Genomic DNA, 18,219 nt, shown 5'->3' with positions numbered 1-18,219 from the left:
CATGAAATGGAGATTCCATCAAATGAAGGAATGTTTACATTCCTACGGAATGAGATTCCTCCTTTGAACAACCAAACGCACTAAGGAATGGAATTCAATTCCAATTCCAATTCCAATTCCAATTCCATCGGATTCCATCAAATTCTATGAAACAAACGCGACCTTAGTTTCTTTTTTAAGATTAAATGTCGTATAAGTTAAATAGTAATCTGTAATAACTAATTATGTATTGTTTATTACGTGTTTTTATGTCAATGGTACCAGTGTACCACTCATACAGATTGTTGTATTAAGATTATCTATCAACTCATTGGACAAATTATTCTTCCTTTGTACATGTTGGTTTCATATTTTATCTTACTTTGTTGATGCTTAGCTTTTACCTATTGCTGTTGTACTCGGATGGATTCGGATTGCAATGGAAATATTATTGTTGCACTTTTCTTGAAAATCTGAAGAGTTTGATAATTGCATCCATTTAAATGTACCGTTACCAAATTTTTGTTTTGAAATTAAAGTTGGTTGACTCCTCACACATTGTCTATATTTTGCCGCAGCATCGCGCAAGCATACATCTAATTTTTATTACATAATAATCAGGTTATTGAATCTGATTTTCTATTCCGGATGTAGTGTTATGTAATTATTATACAATGCTGACTTCAAATAATAATAATTTTTTTTAAAAAAAGAAGCTATGAGTAGAGATGGCAAAAATATTCATATCCGATGGAAAACCAGATACCCGCACCCGAATTGACCGGGGATGCGAACATGTATGCGGATGTAAATTTAATCCCCGATGGGGATGGAGATGAGGATGGGAAACCGTAAATCCCCGATCTCCATACCCGAAAATACTATATATATTTATTAGAATCACTTTAAGTTCTTAGGGGGTTGGCAACAGATGGATTATGGGTGAGTGGTCACTGCGGCACCACCACTCAACACCGCCGCCAACGCCCCACGGCGCGTCGTGGCATGAAAACGAGTGGTCACATCACGCACTCGACCACTCACTTTGTGGCTCTTGATTTGTGTGCTAACAGCTATTTTGTCTAGGTAATGGCATTTTCCCCCTTTTTTTTGTTTTAATACTTTATTTACTTATATATATATATATATATATATATATATATATATATACACATACATACAACTACATAACACACACACTACAACTCACAACACATTCATTTTCTATTTAAAAAACACACTACAACTCAAACATATACACACTAAAAAAATGGAAAAACGTATTGGTTCCACCACAATTATCGACGAATCGTTCGAATGGTTCGACGATAGTAGTTATTTTTTTTTAAAATTTGTTTTATGGTTTTCAAGAATTATTATGTAATATTTATGTATTTTAATATTTTTAGTTTAATGAAATTTAATGTTTAAATAAAATGAAAATTGTAAAATGAGTGGTAAAGTGAGTGGTCGGATGCCAATGAAATTTGGATGAGTGGTGAGTGAGTGATGGAGTTGAGGTGGCATGCTGTGATTGGTTAGAAGTGAGTGGTGAAAAAGGGGATGGAAGGTGGGTTGCCAACCCTCTTATCTATATTCTATAATCAATTTTAAGTTTAAAGCTTTTGTTTAATATACTTTGTATGTGTTTTTTTTTCTAATCATTTACTTAACATAAATCTATACTATCTTATAATAATTATCACGTTCCCTCTCATAAAAGTGTTAGATGCAAAATTACCACTTTACCTTTGAATAATTAATTTACATTATCAATCCCTTATCTTTTAAAATATCTCCACTATATTATCTTATAATAATTATCACATTCTCTCTCATAAAAGTGTTAAATGCAAAATTACCACTTTATCCTTCATTAATTAATTTACATCATCAATCTCATATCTTTTAAAATAGAGTTAATTACATTTTTCGTCCCTGTGGTTTGTACCAACTTTCACATACCATCCCTTAGTATGCGAAATTACATGTATCGTCCCTGAGTATGGAATTCTTTTAACAAGTTTGGTCCACGACCCAAACGTCCGTTAAATTGGTGGTCACATGACCTGCACGCCGAGGGTATAATGGTCATTTCCTGTCACATGGACCAAAAATGTAATTAACCCCTGCCTGGATTAATTAGTCTTTCTTTTCCTTCTTCCTTCAATTCATTTCCTTTAATTAGTCTTTCTTATTCATCTTTTTCAAAAAAAAATCAAAAAACAAAGACCATAAATATCAGACGACGCATACGAACTCATATCTATTATTTTGGTCAAATTGAAAACAAATACATCAAACACATATATTTTGGTCAAACACAAGGACCATAAATATCAAACACATATCTATATCTATATTTTGGTCAAGTTGTACAGATCCTTTCCTCATGCCCATATTTTGTTTCAACACTACCTGGTGGTGGCTGGGCATCGAATTCACCGGAGGGGTAATTGCTTCGATTGTTCGACAGATGCATTAGATTGATTAGACTCATCATCTAATCCACCAAAAGAAAACAAACCAGGTGGCGCTAGATTAACCGGAATCTAGCCGGAATTGATTTCTCCGATGAGTGAGCGGGATTGGTTTCTCCGTCACACCTTCGCCATCACCAGCAGCGGCATCAACACCATAAACCCACCACCACCGCAGCCCCTGCCATAACCACCGCAACCACACTAGCCTTCATTTTCTATCTCTCTTTATATATACACACATATATCTATAAACCTAATATGTGTGTGTATAGATCTACAACTCCATTAGTTAGTGTGAAGATATAGATCAGAGAAACACACACACACACACACACACACACACACATATATATATATATATACATATTGAAAACATAGATCGGTTGGATTCCTTGCCACAGTAAGGCAACCGAAAACACAATATCCCAGTCGACTTCGTAGATCGATAGTTCGTGATGTTCAAATATGTGATTTTGGAGATAATATTTGTTGGGTTTCATCTTGTTATGGCTGCTTAGACTAGATAGAAAATGATGATGAGTTTTGGTTTCTTGTTTTATGTGCAGGGAAAAGGATACGAAAAGGAATATAAGAAAAAGATTTAATTACATTATTGATTTAATGTTTTTTTTCTTTTTTGGAATAGAAATTTAAGTTTTAAATTTGATTGCGGCTTTTTTGTCTCATGATTATGAAAAGACGATTATACCCTCGACTTGAAGGTCATGTGACCACAAATTTAACGTCCATTTGGGTCGTGGACCAAACTTGTTAACAGAGTTCCATACTCAGGGACGATACATGTAATTTCGCATACTAAGAGATGGTATGTGAAAGTTGGTACAAACTACAGGGACGAAAAATGTAATTAACTCTTTAAATATTTCTACTATATCTTTACATCAATTACTTACACCCACCACCATCAATAGTTCGTCACAACCACGACCGCCGTCACCACTACCAGTCGTCGTCATGACCAAACCGACGCCGCATCGCGCGGGTACAATGCTAGTATTAGTTTATACATATAAATGAAATGTTAAAATACACATTTTCTTACATATTTTCTATTAAGATAAATTCATGATCATTCAAAAAAGGTATCCCCGATACCCAATAAGGACGAGTTTGGGGATGTAATTTAATTACCCGACGGGGATGGGGATTACAAGTGAAAATTAGGTACGGGGATGAGGATTGAGATCCCTGACAATCCCGCCTCATTGTCATCCCTAGCTATGAGCTAAAGTATCATAATTGTGACAGATTTTGAATGATATTTACTTCGAAGTGTATATATAATATATATATATACTAGTGCCCAGGCCTATCCGTTTGACGTGTAGTCTCAAGATATATAAATCTTATAATAAGTGTATGACCAATATACAACATAATGAATACGAAAGTTACTGAAGAAACATATGAAAATTAACTCCATATATATATACTAGTGGTCAGGCCCGTCCAATGGACGGATAGTCTCAAAATATATTAATCAAAGCTAAAAAATTAGATTTCAAATATATTAAATAGATATACCAAAATCAACTTGAAAATTTGCTAGCTAAATAGCCACTCCATCGGTCAAAATACTCCAAAAATTATCCGCCCAACGAAGAAACATACGAAAATTAACTCCATATAAATATTGATTTCAGTTTACCCCTTTTTTTTCAACTTTAGTTAAATAAAAAATTTACAGTTTCTTATATTCTAAAAGTGTAAACTATATATATAGAAGTATAATTAAATATAAATTAGGTTAAAGTGTAAATTGGTGATGAAAAATCAAAAAGTGTAAGTTAATTATTTTAAATTGGGTTAAAGTGTAAATTGGTAATGAGAAACTAAAAAATGTAAATTAATTGTTTTAGATTGGGGTTAAAGTGTAAATTGGTGATGAAAAACCAAAAAGTGTAAATTAATTTAGATTAATATTAAAATTAGAGGATTAATAAGGAGAGTGGATTAGACTCAAGGAGGTGGATTAGGGGTGCCAAATGTACTCCCAACTCCCTCTTTTAGTTATACTATAGATTGATTCCAGTTTACTCCTTTTCTTAATTTTAATTAAATTTAAAAAATAAAATAAAAATGTATAATATATAATTTAAAAAATACATACCAAACCTAGGTAAATAAGTCTCTCAACAAGATCGGGATTTAGGATATTTTTTGTTTATCCTTATCTTGTAGTTTGAAGAAAAGTCATTTTGGAGTTGGCAACTTGGTCGACATGACGTGTTGGACAAAAAGACAATTTGAAAAGGGGTCATCTTTGTATATATTTCCAAATCCTTATCCATTGTTTATATATATATATATATATATATATATATATAGGTTTTATGTAAAATAAAATAAATATTAATGCAAAACAAATAAAATGATAGGCTTTTTTATAATGATAATCACCGTGCATCATAATTTCGTGAATCTTCGTACAATCAATTTAACCATGATCTAAGAGTCAAGATTTTGTCTTATTTGTTTTACTTTAATACTTTGTCTTATTTGTTTTACTTTAATATATGAGAAGTGATATTCGTATCATTTATTTTGATTGATGTACCACAACTGTACATTTCCGGCTTGTACTGTCAGCTATACAATCTATAAATTGTGATACATTAATCAGACATAGTGATACGAATATCACTTCCCATGATATATACCCGACCTCTATATATATTTGGCAGTAACATAACATCAAGAAAATCAAAAGACCATATAGTAAAGATGACTATCATAGTTTCATATGAAATCATTAAACCATCTTCTCCAACATCTTCTCATCTCAAAACTTACAATCTTTCATTGCTTGATCAAATCAGCATGGACGAATTCTTACCCATGGTCATGTTCTATCCAAACACCACCCAAATTTCTCGCGATATAATGACGAACGATCTAAAGAACTCGTTATCTCAAACGTTAACAAAGTACTTCCCTTTTGCCGGCAGGCTTGCAAAAACCGCACCAGCCTACATCGATTGCAATGATGCTGGTGCAGAGTTTTTTGAAGCATCCATTGATAACACACTTTTAGACTTCCTCCAAAAATCACAACATGAAGATTTCGACCAGCTCTTTCCATACGAACGTGTATGGTACGAGTCAAACAATAAAAGTCATGATCAAAGTAGCGACCATATGATCCCACTAGCGGTTCAAGTCAACCATTTCAAATGCGGAGGAGTGGCAGTTGCAGCCTCGTTGTCTCATAAAATAGCTGATGGAACCAGTTTGATTCATTTTTTAAACGATTGGGGTCAAACGACACGATTTTGCTTAAAAGGAAACATAAATAATAATACTGAAACTCCAATTGAACCCGAGTTTTTTTCTTACCCAAATGTAAACTTAAATTTCAATGGGTTTTCACTTGATGGGCCAAAAGATTGTGTCACTAGGAGTTTCGTATTCCCCAACTCGAAAATAAACGAACTTAAAAAGAAAGTCATGGACATGGCAGCTGAATCCGGACAGCCCATTACGAACCTGACCCGTGTAGAAGTTTTAAATTGGCTACTATACAAGTCGGCTGTCGTAGCGGCTAACTCCGGGTTTTTTAAGCCGGCTGCGGTAGGCCATGTTATAAACATAAGAGACAAAATGGTGGAGCAAGTGCCGAAAAGGAGAATAGGAAATCTTTACATGATAATGAAGATTTTAGCAAACAACGAAAACGAAATGAAGCCAGAGGTGTTCATCAATGAACTCCAGAAGCAAAAGATGAAATTCCGTGCTTTAAAAAACATCCAAGAAGCGTTTGGTCTTGTCGATATATCTTCTTGGGAAATTGTTAGAAAAGATCAAGAGTTTATTGACAATGCGTATATTTGTACGAGTTTATGCAGGTATCCGACATATGAGATTGATTTCGGGTGGGGAAAGCCATTGAAAACAACGTTTGGAGGAAATCTAAGGAAGAATACTTTTTTATTATTGGATGCTCCGGATGGAGATGGGATTGAAGCACTTGTGTGTTTGGGAAAGCAAGACATGAACATTCTCCAGAATGACCCTCACCTCCTTGCTTTCTGTTAATTTCGGGTATGGGTTAAATAATAATGGTATTAGCAAATGTTATAAAATAGCATAACTTTATGGTCTGTTTCAGATCAAGTACTGACGCCTATATATATATGATTCCATTATAGTCAAGTGTTTGTGTTGTTATGGTGAACAACTTGGATAAATATCTATTGATCTTCGTCAGCAGTTCCCAAAAATCCTTTTATAAATAAAATTAATACGAATTTTATCTAATCATATTTCCTTACCTATAATATACTGGAACTTTTTCATGTTTTATTATCTATATGTTTAAATGAGTGTATTTAAATTACATTGCCATTATTTTAAATGCGTTCATAGATGTGTCTGATGACACAGAATTCAAATTTAGAAATATTATAGCTAAAAGGGGTATGGACGTATGATTCAAATGGGTTGATGACATTCATGTGTGGTCTAGGTGAGTCATTGACGATTTGACTCATTGAGTGGTTTGAAAGTCTTAAGATGATTTTTATATAGTTGGCAAAATGATCGGGCTGGGTAACAAGTTTAAACGGGCTTAGGTCAAATAGAACTTTTTATATGGGCTTTGATGGATTATCTGCTCGAAGCAACTACAACTCGATCAGTTTATGTTCTTGATTATCTTTAATATCTCATAAAACAAATCATTTTTTTTTCCATTAAACATTCTGTCTTTGAAAAACCAAAAATACATTTTTCCTTTATTCACGAATTTAAACATCTTCATCAAATATACCTATAATACTCTTAATGAAATAATTCACAGTATAGATCCTTCAACACTTAAATTAACTACAATACCACCTTTAAAATCAATTACTTTTATGTTCACGTCGCCCACATCCCGCCACCACTGCCACCCCCACCACCTCCGCCATCACTATCCCCACCGCCGGTGCATTGTGCGGGCATAAGTTTAGTACATAGCAATGGGTTTCAAACCTTAAATTAACAACATAGTAATGGGTTTAAGCATATCTTCAATGCCACACTCTTGTATGGTTTCAAACTCGATGTTTGCTTCATGCGCTGTTTTTTCCGTGTTTGGTTATTTATTACATAAACATAAATTAACATCATCACAATGGGCCAGTTTAATCATCTCCAATGCCTCGCTGTTTTGGTTTGGTATATAGTTTGGCAATTTCTAACACGAACATGTTAACGACACGAAGTTAACACGTGTTGCTCGTGTTTCAGCTTAGCAGTTTTGTGTCGTTGATATGTTATTAATATTCATGAATGAATACAATTCTAGTAATAATAAAAACACATGTAATAATAAAAATCCTACCAATGTGAGTTCGGATGTATTAATCAACTAATGGAGTTTCAAATGACCTTGGGATTGAATATTTGGTCCGATTGAGTTGACTTTTAATTTGGACGAGTCAAGTTACATTTTCTTTTCATTCAAAAAAAAAAAAGAAAGAAAATAACTGTATCTTATTTGAGTCGAGCTCCGAATCGGTAATGTGGCCCTTGAATTTAGTCAAACGTTGAGCATTAATTCTTTTAATTGCACATTATAAGATATGTCAATTTGCATAAAGCAGTAAACATTTATTTTATTTATAACAACGTACTTTCGCCTCTATAGTCGCACATAGATTCGATGGAGACATGCCAACGTGTTAGGTTATGCGAATATATAGGATAGGATGTGTTATTTTAATCAATTGCTCCGACTTCAATTCGTATAATTTATGGCAGAATTAACATATAGCCTAATATAAAGGGTCATTAAAAAGTTTTGTATTTTTATTTTGGTGAATTGATCTAACAAATATGACAGGCAGTCTGGAAAGCTTTAGAAGAAGGAAGTTTCACACCGAAATCATCAAACCGTCTTCTTCAACCCCTTCACACCTCAGAACTTACAATCTTTCATCATTTGCTCCAAAGATGACCAAAAACGTGATCAACTCCCCCCCAGTGACCCTTACTTTCATCATTTCCCAAATATAGACATGAAGTTACATGGATTTTCAGTTGAAAGATCTGAGGATTGTGTCGTTAGGAGTTTCGTATTTCCAAATTTAAACATAAACCGCCTCAAACTCAAAGTCAAAGCTATGACAACTGCCTCAAACCTTACTCGTATAGAGGTTTTGAGTTGGCTACTTTTTACGTGCGCGGTGGCAGCAGCTACCGAAAACAATTCAGGGTTATCTACTTTCAAACCGACTGGTGTTCACATTCCAATTAACATAAGAAGCAAAATGATCAAGCCATTGCCCGAAAAGGCCATAGGTAACTTTTCATTGATAATGAAGATTCAAACAAATAATGAAAACGACATGAAGCCAGAGTCAATCATCAGTGAGATCCGGAACCAAAAGAAGCAATTCCAAAATTTGAAAAACATTGAAACTGCTTTTGGTCTTGATTCTAATAACATGTATTCTAAAACGGTTATAGAAGAGTTCCAAAGAAAGGTTGAAGGCTGTTGTTATATATGTACAAGCATGTGTGGGTATCCTACATATGGCATTGATTTCGGGTGGGGGAAGGCGTTGAAAGCAACCATTGCCGGAAATTGTGGAAAGAATAGCTTTATTCTAATGGATACTCCGAATGGGGATGGTATTGAAGTGCTTGCCTGTTTGGGAAAGCAAGACATGAGCATCTTTCAAACCAACCCTGATCTGCTTGCCTGTTGTGCCATTCATCACCAAAGTCGGTTAGTAAACTTTTGACCTTTACTTTGACTTTTACTAGTTGACTTCTTTAACTTTGACTTTGACAAGGCAAAGTAATTGTATACTTGAGTATGGTATACTCTACTGGTATACTAGATATGTGAATGTTTATAGGAAATAATTTGATATGTGCAGTATTTGGTTTGAAAAAAATTATGATAAATCTCCACCTCCATTTATATATAAAAAAAGCCAGCTTAAAAACATGCAAGGTGCCGAAACCTAGGCCGCCATGTTCTGTCCTTGACGCCATATTCATAAGTCATAACATAGAGTTTGATCATGAATCCTGGGTCTAAATTGAATTTCAATGACTCTACTTTCTAATCGATCCAAATAGCTTCAAGTCAAAACAACGACTTTAAGACAGAATAGTCTTTACAAGCTAAGTGGTCAAAACTGCGTAATCTGAGCAGATTTTAGGTCGATTTTGAAAAATCATAACTCGCTCAATTTTAAGAGTTAAGAGGTGATCCTTTTTCTGAGATACTACAGTTAATTTAATGTGTTCTTCTAGAATAAAGAATTAGAACTTTAAGTACGGGAACAGTGAATGCTTCAAACCTGTTTGTGTTTATGGAATTATTAAAAATAAGTAACGTAATAGACAAATTATACATGCGTTATGGCGGATGCAAACGAGCTATTAGGGTGGTCACCACCTCCCTTTCAAGCAAGTTTTTGTCAGTAAAAGGAGAAAATTTACATTAGCTCCCAACCAAAATACTGGGCGGCTACAACCTAGTTTAAGGTAAAAAATAAAATAAAATTCAAGCCCCTGTCAGCTAGAAATCCTAGATCTGACATTGAGTACATGTTTATGGGGCAATATTCATTTTGGTCCCTGATTAGGACCGTCCGTACGTTCATGCTCTTGTGTTGCATCCATGCAAGTAGAGAGACTGCTTCCATGTTCTACTTAAATGGTAGAAAAGACTCTCTAACCTTTGCATGGGATGAGGATCGAACCCATAACCTCTGTCTTCAGAGGAGAGGGTGTTTACCACTGATCCAACCATGTTGCTTTCGTGAGTATTTCTCTTTATTATGTACTAATGACACACATATACCTTGATTTCAATACGGAATCGATTATTTTTTTTATATATAAACCTGAAAACTCACTAACCATATAATGTCAATATTTCGAGCAATTTATTTCAGGTATTAACAATGCTTGAGGAAATCTAGTGGTTGAGGACTTACAAAGACTCCCATGAACTACCCTGCATATGAATTTGTGTTCATTTTTTTATTAGAAGCAATTAATAAATGGACGTACCAGTACCATGCCTTAAACATTTTAATTCCCTCATGTGGGATTTAATATTATTATTATTGTTAGTTATTATATGTACTAATTGTCTAATTGACAATATATATTGCTATTATTATTATATGTGGTATTAAACCAAGAATCATCAAAATGATTAAACCATCACCCGAAACCAGCAAAGGGAATTCATTTATTGCCATGGATATGATGCTCCCGATGGTGATCGATGGCATGGAAGCACTTGTGAGTCTAAAGAAACAAGACATGGAGATCTTTCGACGAGATCCTCTTTTGCTTTCCTTTGTTAAAGAGTAATCATATCTAGATATGACTTATTGGTAGGCTTACTAAAATTTTGGTAGACAAGACCACTAGACCAGCAGCTAATTTAATTTCAAACAAACAGATTACACAAAGTCATTATTTTTTGTATATATGAAACTTAACTACCGATCATGTTGTGATCAGCATCAGTTTTTTTAGACATATCTATAAACATACCAATATTTTAGGGAGAAATTTTGTAACATTAAAAAAAATTAATATGGAGATAAATTTTGAATCTAAAACTTTCATTTTTATATATGTTTAATGGTTGTGCGACCCTCATACTAACTAGACCTATATATTTTCACTAGTAGTAATACGTTTCCTCTTTCACAAAGTTGCTTATAAGATTTTTGTGAACTTGGGAAACATGTGAAAAGTCAAGAGTGTTGGTTGTCTTTGATGGCACTCTAACTCGAATACCACTAAACAAAATTATATATAGTTCTTTTCCTCTATACTTTAACATGTTTATTGGTTGGTATTCCCTTTCATCAACTATTACTAATTTATACGAATACATTAGATATATATTTAATAACTTTCATTTATTATAAAGTTTGGTATAAAAAGCTCAACAACTCTATGTGTAGGGTCGTTTGACTTTAAAAGTAAAACAAAGAATAAGTAGTAATCAATGGATAACTTGAGCCCTTTTCTATACTTGAATTCATGTGGTGGAAAATAATTCCAGTCTTAGATGATGTTTAAAACCGATTCGAGATATAAATAAATACATGATTTTTTATGGAAGGAATAAAGAAAATTTATAATTCCACCAAGTAGACAAAAACAAACAACACTACATAACCAAATCTGGTCAAAGTAAAATAGAAGTCTCATGAATCTTGGAACAACTGTGCAAATATTGTGAGACAAATATATATACTCTATAATAAACACATTTCAAGGATCTTTCCCCTTAGAAAGCAAAAAAGGATTCAATCACTCTTTTTAGAACTCATACTCAAAGTGTAACAAAAAAAACTCAATCATGTACAACAGTGGCTGCACGGCAGACGGGTCATTAAACAACTCAAAGTTCAATGATCCGATGCCATGGATCGGTATCTACGTAGCAGCAGCATCAGTAATCTGTGGCATAGCCATGGCAATGGATGCCCTGCAAGGTTTTAGATACAAGAAATTTTGGTTTCCATGCAGATTCTTCACCCTCAATGCCACAACTCTTACTTTTATAGCAATTGCGATCAAGTTTTCTGTCGATTTGAATGCAGCCATGCCTCGTCGACAAGATCAGCTAGCGAAAGTAAGCAGTTCGGCTTTCATATGTATTGTGATGGGCAACTTACTGCCTTCTTTAGGAGCCATGGAAGATACGGAATTGTTGATGAATATTATAGCTTTGGGGATTCTTGTCATCACAGCAATCACAAATATCTGCATACAAATGGGTACAGGTGTTATTTTTGAGTTTTGGGTAGAACATGCTTTGATTATGCTAGTTATGCTTATTTTACTTGCAATCTTGTGTTCTATAACTTTGGCTACTCCAACAATAAAGTATTATCTGGATATAACATATGAAAAGAAGTTGAAAAAAGCAAATAAAGTGTGCTTCAATCAAAGAAACTTGTCGGTAGCGGATAGGCTAAAACAAGATTTAGGGAAGTACTGGATGATGGCATATACTTCGAGCCCTCAATTTGTGATTGGACGATCTGCACCATGCTCAGCTGCTGGAGCGTTTTGTCTTTTTAGCACACTGATCTTAGCTGAAGCCATACTCAGAACCCGCTTCATGCCTTGGTCTTTCAGATTTTGCCATGGAAATTCTGATTACAAGTGGTCCACTACTCTCGTCTTCATGAGCCAAACAGTTGCAGTCTGTGTCGGCACAATTTCACCTGCTTTTAGATGGTTCATGACTATAAATTTCAGATGTCCAATAAAGGCTCAAGTGGCCTGTCGACGAGAGTTTTTTGCAGAAAGATATTGGATTAAACGGATGCTCTTCTGGCAGGTCCAGCCGTTAAAGTTAACAATATGCAATCGCCAGTGCAGAAAGCTAGTTCATAGAGGAAAATTTCATATTTTTCGTATGTTTATCGGGACACAAAAAGGTTTGGTTGTTTCTTGCAAGATGATCAGGCTTGTGTCTATCTTCTTTGTGAGCGGGTTCTTGAGGTTGAGGAATTTTATTAAAGGTGATTATAGCGTGCACAGTTCTGACTCTGACTCGGTGAATATGAATCTGAGTCCTTATGTTATCTATCTTGAAGGAGAAGAAGGATTGGTGGATCTAATGACAGCAAACAATTGTGATGCTACTGCCCACTGGATCAGAATGGGAGAAAAGATGCAGCCAAGAAATCTGATAAAACTCTTGGAGCAGTCAAATTCCTCAAGTTCCTTCAATGGAGTACAGGACTTTGACAGTGCTAAAATTCCGCCATTAAGTTCTGCAGAACCTCCAAATTGTTGGGCTCTCCCTATCGTGACATTAACTAGCATAGCAGTTGCAATTCCCAATATTAAAAATGAACTAGTTGAGCAGTTAGTGTCCGGTGTAGACGAAGGCCTAAAGTATATCTGTGAGATAGAAGATTATATAGACGAGAAAAAACACTTGAAACATGTGCGAAAAACAGCAGAAATAGTTTGGGCAGGGGTGGAACTTTATTACAAATGGTTAGACATAGATCTTTACAAGCTAGCACATCAAGAACATCAGAGTGAAACTGAAGTTATCAAGTTACTTGCTGAAGTATCAAAGGAGAAATTCATGGAGTTTTCGGATAAGGACATGATGCATATGAATGAATGCTTAAAAGAGGCACCGTCACGATGGCCCGTGAGGGTGTTGGCAGCAAATTCCATGTACAAAATATGTGAAACTCTCTTGTTGACGACACAGCACGAAGCCAACGAGAGATTATTTGAGAAGATATCACTCATGATTTGTAATATCTTAACTGCAGCTTTGACAAACCTACAACATGTTATTTCGAGACAATGCCATGAAAGTAAGATCGAGGAGAGGGAGAAGAGCATCCGCTGTGCAGTTCTACTTTTTGGGAAAACAAGAAAAATTTTAGAGATTATCGACAGAAAAAGACCCGAAGATTCAGATCATGGGAAGCTTATACACATAGATGACTGGCATCAACTGAGCAAGCTGATGGATTCACTGCACTCCATGTCTTCTTCAGCAGATGAAGAAACGGCTGTCTCTAGTCCATCTGATTATTGTATATCGATTAACTAATATCGCAACTTCTAGCTTATAATTTTGCATATGTTAGCTACTTATTATTTGTGACGATGCAGTAAGAATCAATGTATAACATGCATAAGAATTTTGATTCAAGGGTACAATGCCTATGCTTGCAGAGTGTATCGTTTTTCATGAACACTACATCCTGTTTGGTAACATCTTATCACGGCTTTTAACTGTTGCCTATCAATTATGAAACAGTATAGTAAAGCCATTAAATTATGTCATGATCAACCAAGGCCTGTGCTTATAAGGAGGACCGTCCTCCAGCTTCTTCCCTGCCACATCAGCATCACATAACCCAGGACTCCCCTCAGGACACTCATTGTCTATAAGGACAGCTTTTTCAGAACTTCTTCACCACATCATCAATTAAATATAATTTATCTCACACACACAAAAACACCTATATATACCCTACACACATATATAAAACAAAACAAAAAAGAGATAAAAGGACCCACCTTGGACATCTTGCAACTTCTTGGGGAAGAATTGGTGGAAGGACGCTCACACAAAGAAGATCACGGCCTATAGCCGTCCGCGTTTTAGGCTTGCAAGGACGCTCGGGAGAAGATGCTATAAGCACCGGCCTAATCAAGTCCCTTGACTTTATGTTAATATGTGGGGACAAAAAACAAAAAATTCAATATTCTTTTCATTGCCAAGTTGAATAAAATAACAAGTGTCTACATTCAGTTAATTATTGAATAAAATATGGGTAAAAAGATTAGTTAATCAAAGAGCTCTATCAGATGACTATACAAGTATACAACTACTCACCTGGTCAAGTCTTTGCAGATAGCAAAATAACCAAATATTGGTTGTCGACTGAGACCCGTGTACAATGATGCAAACTCTTTAAGTTCCAATTCAACAGCCTTGACCTGATCATGCCTTTCATTAAAAATTCAAGTACAATCTATCAATTAAAAAATGCACGCTCAAATAAGAATATGCTCAAATTAAAGTAAATGAATCAAGGGGCTTACATATCAAATGGTACAAGATACTTTTGTTTACTAACTTTTGGAATAGATCTTCATACCGATCATTATCCACTAGGTGTTTCTCAGCCTCATCCTGATTCCCATTAATGTAATTCATCATCTTCAAAACACGTCTTACTAAAGGAAAACCTTGAATCTTGTTCAAGCGTATTATGAGCCCCGGAAACTGAACTTATCCAATTACTTGACACCTAAAATGAAACTGCAGGAAACCAATGAAAGATTATTTGAAAGAAGGTATCTTTCATCACTTGTAATATATTAACAGCAACTATCACTAACCTACAACATTTTAATAATCCCCAGCAAAGCCCGTCAAACTAGGATAGATGAAAGGAAAAACAGTATTCGCAATGGCACTTTGTTAACTGGCATTTGGTAAGCAAGCAGAAGAATCCACTGCACTCCGTGTCTTCTAACACAGGTGAGAGAACAACTCTTGCTATTTCGCCTGAGTCAAAGGGCAGAGCTACTCGAGTCATCGAGTGCAAGCGATGAACCCACTGAACTTTAATTATAGTTATGACCACACTGCTTTTTCATACAAGTACAACTAATTTACTCAAAAAATGTTATCGAGCGATTTTATAACCTAACCCTGTGGTCCTCTGAACCCTACTTGGCTCACCTCACTTTATATACCACCATTTAGAGTGGGAATGGATTCGAACGCGTGACCATTTTTTAGCAAAGTCCTCCACAGCGGATACACAAAGCGCATTTACATTGGGGAAATGATACCATGAACGCCAAAGCCCCATTGTACAAACATTACCTATTTCGACTATGAAGACACTGAACTTGAATATAGCTATCAAGTCTTATCACACATCTATACGCGTTAAAACTTGAGATCAAGACAATCAGCTCTAAACATTTTTCGGGGTATAAGATTGATCAGATGGGTTGAGGAGTTAATTAATAATATCTGAAAATATCTAACATACAAATCATATCAGTCTGTTTAAGGTTTTCTAAATTATTTTACATGTTAAGCTTCATTAAGTAAGAGACACCTGTTAACTATATGAATGAAAGTTATCCCCAAATAAATAAATGGGAAAATGGTAAATACACATTGTATAAAACAGAATAGAAATGGGAAATCAAAATTCATCTCCTCATTAAATAGTAACGATAATACAATACAAAATCGTTAGAATTACAATTAATCAGCCTCTCTAAAGCTTCAATTAAAAATAAAAATAAAACCTGGAAGGGAAAAAAAAATTAGAAAAAAAAACTAGCGTTTACGATAACGTTCTTCAAGTTGCTTAGCTTTATCAAGGGTTTGAAGAAAGATAATTTTAATATCTGGAACGCTGTAATTTTGAGCTACATACATTCCAAACACCGTTCCTGCTATAAATGGGATATTACTCAATATTAATCCCATTTTTTCACCCTTCTTTTTTTTCTTAAAACACAATCCAAATTTGATGGTTTGATTAATGATCTCTGGTTATTGTTATTTGTATTTTTGGAGAATATAAGAAACTTGAGGAGAAATTAATTAGTAATTTTTTTTTTATTTTGATGCGAATGAAATAGAAATTGAAGTGGTGTTGTTTGACTTTGACATTTTTCTTTTTCTTTTCTTGGGGAGTTCTTTTCTTGGGGAGTAATCTAGATTTTGGTTTTTTGTCTTTTGATTGAGAGAAGTCCTGAAGCTTCGGTAAGAATGTAAGATATAAATTTTAACAGGAAAAATATAATGATCATTTAAATTAGATGCAAATGATCTCAAAAAAAAAAATTAGATTATACTATTTTTATTTTTAATGTATTAAGTTCCTTGTTTGTGAATTAAAGATTTTTTTTATGAGAAAATATTATATACTGCAAACATCAGCCCCTACCCTCACATTAATTTTCCCAGATGATGAAATAAAAACTTAGCCCCCTCCCTAAATGTGAGATGACACAGCAGATAACCATTTGCTGTTAACAGCATATTAGACAACCCCATTTATTATTCGTTAGTTATATCATATTGAAAAATCTTGTATCCTAATCAACTATTATCCTTTATTTAGTCTAACATAAAGAGTAAATTATGTGTTCGTATATTTCTAGTTAAACTAGTTTCTTTTAACCGATAATTTGATATTACATTATTTTGCTTTATTTTGAAGTTATTTTTCAAAGGAATAGAAAAAAAAATTAAAATGTAAATAAAATAATTAGAAAAGAAAAGAAGAAGATAAAAATGACGTTATATACATTATTTGTTCTAGAGCTATTATCTATTAAATGGACCAACACTAAATTGAAACTAGTTAAAATAGTCATTGTAAAACTTTCGTAAATACATGAGTTAAAAGAAGACTCCGAATAGATCAGTGAAGTAACCATTAAACATTTTTATTCAAAACCTGCTGAGCCAAATCTGTAGACTTCAATTCAGAGATCAAAGAATTATGAAAAAATTTAAAGTAGAAAGTTCAATGTCAAATCAATACATTTGGGTATTTCATTTTGAGACTAAATTGACCGCATGTCGATTTCATTCATCTTTTTACAAGTTTTAAAGTTATTTTTATCCCCTGGTTCTTCCAATGTCCAGGCTCCCTTTCCTCCTTATGCTCCCCCGGCGTAGGCCTACCACGTACCTGTGATGTTTTGCCAATAGCGTCAGCCTCCCCGCTAGCTGTATAGGCGGGTTCTCCCTTGTGTCTATGGATTACGGGAACAAATGTAGTTGAGTGGAACAATAGGCGGGTTACGTTTCACTGTGCAAAGATTTGAGGTGCGAGTATAGTTAAAAACAAACAAAAAATGTAGTTTATAATAAAACTCCAATTGTGTTTATCAAATACTTTAATACAATTGGTAAAATTGTGAGATCAAAAAGTACAGTAATTCACAAGCAAAACCACATAGCCTCTGTCCAAAAAGGAACAATTTGAGAGCCAAAAACCTGCTGTCCGTTTGACTAAGAACAGATGAACATGAGATGGATGCATGTTGAAAAATAACTAGAAAAATAATCACTACAAAAAAAGTTTAATTCTTCAGTTATATCTCCCCGTAATACGCAAACGTGTATTACTTATAGACAATGAAAGAAGGGCACCACCAGTCAATCACCCCCAATGTCACGCCACATATGGCACAGTCATGTGGTGTGTGGTAGTGCATCTTGGGAAAA

The 18,219-nt window shown here is 34.5% G+C and overlaps 3 protein-coding genes across 3 annotated transcripts; all 3 read left to right on the top strand.

Annotated features, from left to right (window-relative positions):
- The first annotated feature begins 5,201 nt into the window (after positions 1 to 5,201).
- LOC122584661 (acyltransferase Pun1-like) lies at positions 5,202 to 6,635 on the top strand. The gene has a single exon (XM_043756706.1). It carries the CDS (start codon positions 5,208 to 5,210, stop codon positions 6,516 to 6,518), a length of 1,311 nt encoding a protein of 436 aa, XP_043612641.1. The 5' UTR covers positions 5,202 to 5,207; the 3' UTR covers positions 6,519 to 6,635.
- Positions 6,636 to 8,485: 1,850 nt separating this feature from the next.
- LOC122594412 (acyltransferase Pun1-like) lies at positions 8,486 to 9,214 on the top strand. The gene has a single exon (XM_043766878.1). It carries the CDS (start codon positions 8,486 to 8,488, stop codon positions 9,212 to 9,214), a length of 729 nt encoding a protein of 242 aa, XP_043622813.1.
- A 2,519-nt stretch (positions 9,215 to 11,733) lies between these two features.
- Positions 11,734 to 14,151, top strand: LOC122597319. Its single transcript, XM_043769927.1, has one exon. The coding sequence runs from the start codon at positions 11,815 to 11,817 to the stop codon at positions 14,047 to 14,049; it is 2,235 nt and encodes a 744-aa protein (XP_043625862.1). The 5' UTR covers positions 11,734 to 11,814; the 3' UTR covers positions 14,050 to 14,151.
- Positions 14,152 to 18,219: the final 4,068 nt, after the last annotated feature.

Source organism: Erigeron canadensis, chromosome 1 (assembly GCF_010389155.1).
Source record: "Erigeron canadensis isolate Cc75 chromosome 1, C_canadensis_v1, whole genome shotgun sequence".
Taxonomy (NCBI): domain Eukaryota; kingdom Viridiplantae; phylum Streptophyta; class Magnoliopsida; order Asterales; family Asteraceae; genus Erigeron; species Erigeron canadensis.
The sequence above is the reverse complement of the archived record's forward strand: the minus strand, read 5'-3'. Positions and strand labels throughout refer to the sequence as shown.

What these genes read in the sequence shown, in the direction of transcription:
- LOC122584661 (XM_043756706.1), top strand. Translation starts at nt 5,208, where the DNA reads ATGACTATCATAGTTTCATATGAAATCATTAAACCATCTTCTCCAACA.
- LOC122594412 (XM_043766878.1), top strand. Translation starts at nt 8,486, where the DNA reads ATGAAGTTACATGGATTTTCAGTTGAAAGATCTGAGGATTGTGTCGTT.
- LOC122597319 (XM_043769927.1), top strand. Translation starts at nt 11,815, where the DNA reads ATGTACAACAGTGGCTGCACGGCAGACGGGTCATTAAACAACTCAAAG.